The 10,526-nt window shown below is 43.5% G+C and overlaps 1 protein-coding gene across 1 annotated transcript; it reads right to left on the bottom strand.

Annotated features, from left to right (window-relative positions):
* Nucleotides 1–967: 967 nt before the first annotated feature.
* Nucleotides 968–5,007, bottom strand: LOC123042999 (putative disease resistance RPP13-like protein 1). The gene is made up of 4 exons (XM_044465326.1): nucleotides 4,896–5,007; nucleotides 4,672–4,762; nucleotides 3,876–4,177; nucleotides 968–3,216 (listed from the first exon to the last, which is right to left on the bottom strand). The coding sequence occupies exon 4, from the start codon at nucleotides 3,183–3,185 to the stop codon at nucleotides 1,206–1,208; it is 1,980 nt and encodes a 659-aa protein (XP_044321261.1). The 5' UTR covers nucleotides 3,186–3,216; nucleotides 3,876–4,177; nucleotides 4,672–4,762; nucleotides 4,896–5,007; the 3' UTR covers nucleotides 968–1,205.
* Between the last annotated feature and the right edge of the window lie 5,519 nt (nucleotides 5,008–10,526).

Here is a 10,526-nt window from a genome sequence, read left to right as displayed (position 1 = left end):
CCCGGAGTGGGATCCCAGGGCCCAGCCCCTGGAAAAATCGTAAGTAACCGAAATCCGAATGCGCCTATGCATTCAGGGTCGTCTGAGTACAGTAGTTTTAACTGTCGCCATATCTTGTACAGCCCGGCGAGGTCTCCTGCCGGACAGTCCTCATCAGAGGATTCGTTGAGCTCGGATGATGTGGCCACAATTTCCTTTCATTGATTTTGCCGACAATTTAAGTCTCGTTGTCCTTGGGTCTTCCAACTTTCAGTTTCCTTCCATGCAGCTACAAGTAGCAAGTTTCTTCACCTGTATCTACAAGTAGCAAGTTTGGTCACATGTACGGAATTCTGAAAGCATCACAAATTTCTTTCAGAAAATACCAACATATCAGGGTTAAGTACAGACTAAACACTGGAACTAACAAGAAGAAACAAGACATACAATATGTGTAGGTGTCAATAAACAACTCTACCATACTTTAATGATGATGATTTAAATAGGATAGCTACTGCATAATACACGAGTTCTTTCCCGTATATAGGGACTTCCAATCAAAAGAGAAGTCAAAGCTGGATGGGAAACAGTGTTAGCAAAAATACCTTACGTAACATCCTCGGATCATCTTCACTTCCTTCAACTTTGGACAACTGTATATAGTCACCTTCTTTATTTTTGCAATTGCCTTTCTTCACCAATTGGAACTAGGTTTGGACATTCTTGAATGTTCAATTCCTCGAGTGATGCAAGAGTAGTGCGCCAAATATTGCTTTGGATGGATGTTATACTTTTGCACCCACTAATGCGCAGTGAGACGAGGGATGTGAGGTTCTCTAGGCAACTGGGAACACATGGAGAGGTATCCCCACATTTCTCTAAGCTGAGACTTTGGAGACTGATATGAGGTTGCAGAATTTCAAGCACTTCTTTGTGATGGATGGACTGAGACTCAGGGGAGCCTACAAACGAATGCATCTTCAGTTTCAACTCGTCAAGATACATCTTATTCTTCAATTCAACTTCTACTGTATGATCATTACTTAGGCTGCCAACATTATATATCTCCAAGTGTCCACGAAATTGGTTCAGATTCTTCATTAACCTAATTTCTCGTCCCTCTGCCTCAGCATCAAGTCTCATGCACAACACAGCATAATATGAAAATCCATGTGAACTGAAGCTCTGTAAATTGACCAACTTACCGAAGTCATTGGGCAAGCTTTCTAGAATGCATTCCCCAACATAAAAAAAGTCAGATAATATAGCCAACAGAAAGTTAAAGGAATCCTCTTCAAAGGACAAGATCTGGAGATTTTAAGGTACCGAAGATGCTTCCAATTGCCGATACTATCCGGAAACTCATTTGTGAAGGGACAAGAAATCACACGCATGCACAAAAGTTTAGTACACCATTGGTCCATTATAAATCTTGTTTTTTCCTCTAAATCCTTCTTGCAAATTAGTGTACGCAGCTTTGTGTACTTGCATAGTCTCAACAAGCTGGAATCGTCAAAGTCACTGCTAGGGAGTACGTATAGATGACGGACATTCTGGGGAACTTTATCAAAGTCACTCTCGTTTCTTAAGATGAAGCAGTCGTGCTCTGAAACTTGTTGTGCCATGTCATGCAGCAAGTCATGGATTACGTATCCACCACTAACTTTTCGAAAGAAGGACCGTGCTACAAGGTCTTCAAAATACTGACAACCAATATCTTGAATTGGAACACCACCTTGAGGCTCTACAAAGCCTTCTGCTACCCAAATTTCAGCTAAGTGTTGCTTCTGGAATATGTAATCTTTAGGGTACACAGCACAGAATGCGAAGCATTGCTTCAAATAAAATGGTAAGTACATATAGCTCAACCGAAGGGCGGGCAAAATCTCAGTCTCCTTTTCTTTTAACTGCCACAATTCACTCTCAAGTATAAATTTCCAATGTGATTCTTGAAGGTCCATGCTTAACATGCGTCCCAGAGTTTTGGCGGCCAAAGGAGAGCCCTTCAGTTTAGGAAGTATTCTTCTACCAATGCATTCTAACTCAGGATAATTCTCAGAACTCTCAGATCCAAACACACAGGTCTTAAAGAAATTCCAGAATATGTCATCCTTTAGACCTTCTAATATGAAGGGCTCCAGTGTGCGCACTACCTCAGTAACCTTTGAACATCTAGTGGTGACCAACATCGCACTTCCCTCTTGGACACTTCTAAAAGGTGCACAAAACCTCTTCCAACATTGCCCATTTTCCTTCGAGGCATCATCCCAGATGTCATCAAGGACTACCAATAACCTTTTATCTTTCACATGATTAAAAAGAGCAAGCTGAAGACAATCCAAGTTATCACTTGTTACCTCCTTTTCAGTACAAGATTGTATGGCCTCTTTAGTTAACCTCTTCACATCGAAGTCATCTGACACACAAATCCAGATTATCGGCTCAAAGTATGACTCCACTCGCTTGTTACTGCAGATATATTGGGCCAAAGTAGTCTTTCCAACACCACCAATTCCAACTATAGGCAAAACAGGAAGACTCAATATTCTTGACTTACTAACTTGGTTCCTTGCTGATGCGCTTGTTGATGGATTTTCTGAAATAGCCATGAGCCTGCGTCTTAAATTTGTAGGTACCTTGAGAAGTCCCAATACCTGCTTCATCTCATTGTTACGACCAAACAGTTTTGCTTCATTTGGCATAGAAGTGGTCTCTGGCCTGACTAATTTGTCAAAGTGTGGTGTAACTCCACGAAGCCCCATATTGTCCAGTTGACTTGAAAGATGATTCAACCTCAATTGGACATCATTCAGTTTGTTGAAGCTGCCTTGGATGATGGTATCCAAGAAGTCAATGAAAGGAGATTGGCTTGCATTGCCCTCCACTTGCAACTTCATCTCATACCATCTGAACTCATCAATAAGGTCCTCGGCCTCAGACACTGCATCCTTGAGACTCGGAAGGAGCTTGGCCACATAGTGTTCATGGCTTCTCCACTCCGCTTTATTAATGAGGTCATACATTGCAGGCAGAGTATCCTTGAGAAGTTGTAGGCCACTCTCCAACTTTAATACACGGTCCTGGAGACTTTGCTCCTGTGAGCCACTCCACTTAGAGTTTATAGATGAAATGGCAGATTTGGCCCACTGAAACAAAGTGACGCAGTCATTAATGGCACTAACAATCCCAATGGCCAACAAGCTCATGGTGGCTGCAGTCTGGACATCTATTTTTGTCCTGCAATCAAATAAGACGCAATTAGCATTATGGAAGTAAATTTTGCAGTCAAAGTGTAAATCAAGACGACTATTCATATACAATAACTTGACTATTGTAGTACTTATTTTCTGCAGATATGTTTCACCGAAAATTGCCATCAAATGTCAGCAAGTTAGAGAAAGATTGTTTAGTAAAAATATATTTATAAAGTGTTGATATGTCTTTGCAATTTAGTAACAACCATGTTCTACTTTACTGTAAATCATGGACGGTTTACTCAATATATATGTTGTGAAATATACAGTTTGATGTTCAAGTGAGATTTATTCATATATGGAACTAGATAAAGAGCCTGAGGCGGAACATGTTGGAGTTGAAACATTGAAGATATGTCCCTCCTTCTATGAATTTCTATAACCCTGGAAGCGGTACATGAAAAAACCAAATTATCTTCTCTGCTTTCTCTACATCTTCATAACAGAGCGCTCTGCTTGTTCCTCTCTGCTCTACTCTCTTTCTCAGCTTTGAAAAAAATTCCCCTCAATTTTTAATTCAAGAAAAATGGCTGGTTCTAAGCTAAAATATTTTGCTGGGTTGTAATTTTAACAACACAGAAAAAAAGGTATAATGGTCACAAAATGAGCTTCATATGTGGAAAGAAATCAAGCTGTGCTCACCTGGAATGATGCTGCTTGTCATGGACGAGCGCTGGCTTTCAAACGCGCAGGAGGAGCAGGAGAGAATTGAACCTAACAATGTTGGATGGATTGATGAAGGGTAGCCTACCAATCTACAGGAGTAAACTCTCACACCTTCTGGGGAACTTCCAGGAAGAACCAACCATGGTCCCAGGTGAGCTCACAGTTTTGCCGCATAGATGAAATGGCAGATTTGGCCGACTGAAACAAGCTGACACATTCACTGATGGTACCAATGATCCCAACGGTAGATTCATGGTGGTTAGAGTTTAGACATCGTCCTGTGAGCAAGCATTGGACGCAATCAGCAAAAGTTGCAGTCAGAGTACACTAGAATTGTGGAGGTAAACATTGGACGCATAGATGCAACTAGAATTGTGGAAGTAAATTTGCAGTAAGAGTACACTATGCTTCCACCAAAAGTTGGAATGAAATTAGTTTGAATGGTTACATGAGCAATCAGCAAGTTAGGGAAACATGATAAATGTATGACCATGAAGCGAAAATAAAGCCATAAAGTTCCAATGTCAATATGGCTTTGCAATTACTAAGAATGATACATTACTTTGACTAGAAATCATGCACACACACACTTTACTCAGTATATATGTCGTGAAATATATGCTGGGATATTCAGTCGAGATTTATTCACATATGGAACTGAACTGAGAGAAAAATGATGCAGTTGAAACATGAAAGAGATGCCCCTCTTTTTATTAATTTAGACGAGTCTGGAAGCAGTACATGAAAAGACCAAATCATATTCACCACCTACTTCACATCGTCATAACAGAGTGTTCTGTTCCGCTTCCTCTCTGCTCTAGTTCTCTCTTCCTCAACTTAGCTGAATTTCCCCCGATCTTTCTCTTCAAAAACAAGGCTTGATGTCAGCTAAAATAGCTCACTGATTCTACTCTTATCAACACACAGAAACAAAACAAAAAATAGTATGTGGGACGCTGAAGAAGAAAGCAAAAGGTTCAAGAGAGGGCTACTCACCTGGATCGGTGCTGCTTGGCGTGGAGGAGCGCTCACTGTCAAAAGCGCAGGAGGAGAGAAATGAAGCTAACAATCTTGGATGGGAGTGAGGGAGGAGAGCCTAACAAGCTACAGTGAGCCAACCATCACAGCTTCTGGGAAGCTACCAGGAAGATGCAAACAATGGTCCCGGGTGAGCTTACAGCTTTGTCCGCTTGCCGTTGTACCGAGCTGTAAAGCTATGATACCAACATATCTTAAATTCATGATGCTACCTGCTCTGCTCCTTGTTGTTATGCTATATTCATGATGCTACTTGCCCCTTGTTGCATACAAAATTCATGATGCTACCTGCTCTTAAATCATTTTTTTCCCCCAAGTGTCTCTAGCATTAACGAATAGATGAAGCGAGCTGAATACCGACATCCTCGATGACGCATATAGTCTGCGAAAGCAAAAACCAAATACTCCCAGCAGCACTGCAAGACAGACAAATGAAAAATTGTTAAACCTGTAAACCAGTTGTTTCCCTTACTCCCATTCAACCCCAACTTGTCGATACCTGACTATTCATATACATATTGAGAGATGTGCGGCCGGCAAGAGTGGTGGTCTGCCGGTGGAAGAAGAGAGGAAGCTACTCCAGCAGCAATTGAAATAAGCAACCAAACAGAAGACGACGGTTGCAGTTTGAATGAACACAAAAGACCTGCAAAAAAGTATAAGTAGTTGTCCCACATATCCTGGAAAACAAGTTCAGCTTGTTAGCTAGGTTGCAGTCTGGAATAAACAACCACGTAATTACTGTTCTATTTTGTTTAGTTCTGAATTAAAGCTCACAACGCAATAATTAATTAATAATATTGGTTGCAATCATCATAGGATAAAAAGTTACAGTATGTCTGAGCCCTGCACACTAATTAAACTGTTCCATTGAAAAGCTTAAAGCAACTTAAAAGGGCCACCTTTGTTAGGCAAAAAGAATTAAACTGTTCCCTAAATTTAAATTCAGAAGCCCGTTACTACAACTGTACTGTAGTAATACAAAAAAAGGGGGTACGATGGCTGTGTTTGTTTGGGCTTCAGTTTCAACAGATTCAGCTATGGGCTTGTTGTGCTGGCAAAACAGCTGTGCTGAGGAAACAACTGTAGTGAAGGTTAGCTGTTTGGCAACGCAGCTGTGAAAACAACTGTGAGCTGGTGAAAAGCCTGAAATGCCCTTAGAGCATTGAGATCAGTGTAACTTGTTGATTCAGTGTTAAAAGATTTTTTAAATGGTATTTTGACTGACAGGGAATGATTTGTTCTATGGCAAGGCATAAATTATTTCATCATAATAATTTTCTCACTTTCTTGCTCATATATACAAGTCACAATTTCCCATACAATACAAAAGATAGTCCATATAACTAATAATCCGTACAAAAGAGAGCTAAAGGATTAGATCGTCCATATAACTAATAATCCATACATATAATTAGAGGTCCGTACAAATACTAATCTATGTAGCTTGTCGCGCAATAAACAAAGAGCTCGCAATCCTATCTCGCGTGTCGTTCATGTTGCCTTCATCGGATGAAGTGGGAACGACATCGCCAAGCAAAGGTGTGGACCGTGAGACTGCAGGCATGTAATTTTCATTATCATCACATTTATCAAACTCTTTATCACGTCGATTGCTGCCCTGATGAAATTGTGAAGCGTCATACAAGCACTGATAATCATCGTCTGACTTCCCACCTTGAAGTGTGGCACATCCCTTAGGATGCGCCATTTCTGCTTGAGCACACCAAATGTGCGTTCAATCACATTCCGAAGAGAAGAGTGAAGATAATTGAACACCTCAAATTTACCACTCGGTGGGCGGCGGACAGACCGAAATTCGGCAATGTAAATGCTATGAGTAACATGAACTTACTATTAGATGAGTGTTCCACCAATCAGTATCAGCATCAATGGTTCCTAGCTTAGCATTCCATCCAAGTCCAGATGCGTCAATTTGCAGTTGTTTCCATTGACAATACATAGTTTTGAGATTTTCCCATCTATTCTTGAATTGCATTCTCACATAACTTTTCTTAGTTATCTGCAACCAGCTCTCCCCCAAATTCTTATATCCTCTAGGACTCAAGAACGCCCCTGGCCTATTGCCTGCTTCAACTTCCCTCGCACACAACTCGCAAAATACCCTAGTATGGTATGCATCCCAAATTGCCTTGTCTGTCTTGTCTAGCTTCTTCGCTACCTTCCTCGCTGCCTTATTCGCTGCCTTCTCCATCTAGTTCATTTTCACCATAATTTATACCAGAATACAGCACAAGGAAGAACTATGTATAGCAAACAAGCATGTCCAGCAAGCAAATAGAAAAAGATATGTCCATCATGAAACAAGCATAGCCATTTGACCCAAGCAGAGCACCTACATGTACATCCAACAAGTAGAGCATCCACAGCAAGCTTCAAATATTAATTTACCCATCAATGAACAATAACTATGCATCATATATCAGCATCATGTATGAAGCCTCAATCAACCAGAGCATCCACATCAAGCAATATGCAGCATATCAATCAAGCAGGGCATCCACAAAGAATTGAAATTTCTACCAAGAAAATCTCACCCCAATCGACGACGACATCGTTGCTCGAGGGAGTGGGCATCGTTCTCCGGCGGTGGATGAGAAGGCAAGTGCATGCGTTGGCCGGTGAAGGGGACCAGCGAAGACGGCGAGTGGAGGCGGCGGCGGCTCTTGCCGCGGCGGTGGCGTCTCTTGCGGTGGGCGAGGACGAGTGGAGGCGGCGGCTAGTGACGGCGAGTGGAGGAGGCGGCGGCGGGCGACAGCGAGTGCAGGAGGCGGCGGCGGGCGACGGCGAGTGGAGGCCGCGGCGACGGCTCTTGCGGCGGCGGTGGAACCCTAGGTTCCTCTCCCTCTGGCTGTCTCCCTGCGTGCGTGGGTTTGCGATGAGGGAGACGAGATGAATGGATCGATTGAAGCAGGGCTTAGTGGCATTCCTTTCGTAATTGCGCTGAACTGTCAAGGGCGTCGGTGGAAATTTGACCAAGGGAAATCAGCTTCCTGGCCAAAGCACGACTGGCCTCGCTTCGCCCTATACCACGTAAAAAGGCCCGAAACCGTTTTGGACTGTCAACCGTTAACTGCCCCGTTTTAGCTGTTTGTTACAGCTTTAGCTTATTTCTACCGGAAACTGCTATCTAAAACCCAAACAAACACAGCCGATATATAGGGCCAGTTCTTTTGCAGCTTCTGGCAGCTTATTGTCAAAATAAGCCAGAAGCTGAAAAGAACTCGTTTTGGGCTGGTGGGCTCAGCTTATTTCCACAGCTTCCCGCAGCTTCCCGCAGCGATAACTTAAGAAACGAAGGGGTACATCTCCTTGCCCTCCCAGCTGCAAGAATTTACGGAGCAAATGCCACCACCAGCAACCCGGACGACCAGCCCCGAAGAAAAAGAACAAAAAAAGGCAGCGCTCGACTCCCGCATCCTGTCCCGCGACAGAAGAGGAGAGCTAGGGTTTCCCCGCCGCCGCCGGCCCCTCCTCCCGCCGCCCCCGACGCCGCCTCCGGTCGCCGCTGACGCCACGTACCTCGCCGACGACGACATGGATGCCGGCGGTGCTGGGTAGCCGCGCTCCTCCCCCGCCTTCCTCTGCTCGGCTCCATCCCGGCCACTCCACTATTGCAATCGATCCACCGCTGCACGCCACTCGAGCCATCATCACCGTCCTTCCCCGTCCCTTCGCCGCTGCGAGCATGGACGGAGGTTAGCCCAAGAAGCACCGCATCTCCTCTGGCGCCCTCGCTGTTCCCCTTCGATACGCCAGGGCGCGGACACCAACGAGCTCCGAGGCGGCGGCGCAGGTGGCCTGAGCCCGAGCAGGAGCTGCGACTCGTCCCGCTGCTGGCCGTAAAGCCCGCATTGGCCGGCCGCTGAGTGAGTACTACAAGTATTGCATTCAGGAAGTGCATTGCTCATGTGCACCTAGTTTTTGGTCATGTCCAAGTTTCTACTTCCTGTAAAAAAAGGATGAATGTTGCTAGTGAATGCATTCAGAAATTTGTATGCAAGCACTAGCATTTTGATTGTTGTTTGGTTTGGTCCTGCTAGCATTTTTTGCAAGTGCAAGAGAGTATGAAAGAAGTTGTCCAAGTTGCTGCTGCAATGTACAGAAAATGCAGTTAAATGTCATACAATTACATTTTAGGGGTATTGTATACTTTTCAACAGAGAACTCGGAACATAAGCTCAGACAAAAGAACTGGATGGCTTATTCTCATGGGCTTATTTTCACGGCAGCTTCTGTGAGGCTTATTCCCATCGCAGCTTATGCATAAGCTGCACCTCAAAAGAACTGGCCCATAGTCACCAAATGAGCTTCATACGTGGAAAAGAAATCAAGCCGTGAATAAGGTACACAAAAGCCGTGCTCACCAAATGAGCTGTCGACGAATTTTTGCTGTCAACAGCGCAGCAGCAGCAGGAGATGGAGAGAAAAGAACCTAGCAATGTTGGATGAGACCAAACCTTCACAGCTTGTGGGGAACTTCCAGGAAGAACAAACCATGGTCCCGGGTGAGCTCACAGTTTTGTCCGCTTGCCAGTGCACCGAGGTAGAACCAACCAAGCATCATGAATTCGGAAGTGGATCCTCTAACATCCTCAAGGGATGTCACGAAGCTACAGTAAGATGTGTGTAAAACGGAAAAGCATGGCAAGTTACTGTAGCAACTACTGTGTGGATTTACTGTAGCATGTACAAAAATAAATCAAAAATAATTTTATTGCATCATAATTTTGTATGTATGTAATTTTTGTAAATATATACAGTAGATTTGTAATTTGCAAATTAATTATAATCATTTAGGATTAACCATCTGGATGTGAAGGAGGGATGTCAGGGTTACTGTAGCTTATGTGACATCCCTTGAGGATGTAAGGCTGGTCATAGTGGGGAGTAACTTAGACTAGTAACATATGTGTAGTGTCATGCATCACCTCATCTATTGCTTTGTAGACTCATTTTGCATTGGAAACCGCTATGTGATGGTAACATATTATGTTACTCTATTTGCCTCTCTCTTCATTAATTACTTGACACGTCATCTTTTTTGCTTATGTGGCATTGTATGTTACTACCTATGTTACTCCCACTATGGCTAGCCTTAGATGATCCGGTTCCCATGAATTCATATCATAAATTCATGATGTTACCTGCTGCTCCTGTTGCATCCTTAATTAAATTCAGGATGCTACCTGCTCCGTTGTTGCATATCATAAATTATATTACTGAGACCTCAGTATGCATATATCTTGGGAGAAGTGCACTGCAGTAAGAGTCGTGCTCTGATGGTAAAAGAAAGCAGAGGATTCATGCTACTCCAGCAGCAACAGAAAACGACATCTTGGTTCCATACAATAATCAAATGATTGCTTACCAAGACAAAATGAATATCGCCTGAATTTTGACGCCTCGGTGCTGCCCTGCCTTGCCACCAGCCGCTGCCCGACTCACCGCCGGCGCCCGGCGGCATATGCCACATGCCATACCAAAAAATAAATGCCTAAAAGAGAGCTGAGCTGCCTGTTCATTGTCCTAATTGTTTAAACTAATCCTAACTTTCGACTCTGCTCA

Source organism: Triticum aestivum, chromosome 2B (genome assembly GCF_018294505.1).
Source record: "Triticum aestivum cultivar Chinese Spring chromosome 2B, IWGSC CS RefSeq v2.1, whole genome shotgun sequence".
Lineage (NCBI taxonomy): Eukaryota > Viridiplantae > Streptophyta > Magnoliopsida > Poales > Poaceae > Triticum > Triticum aestivum.
This window is presented reverse-complemented; position numbering and strand designations above follow the sequence as displayed.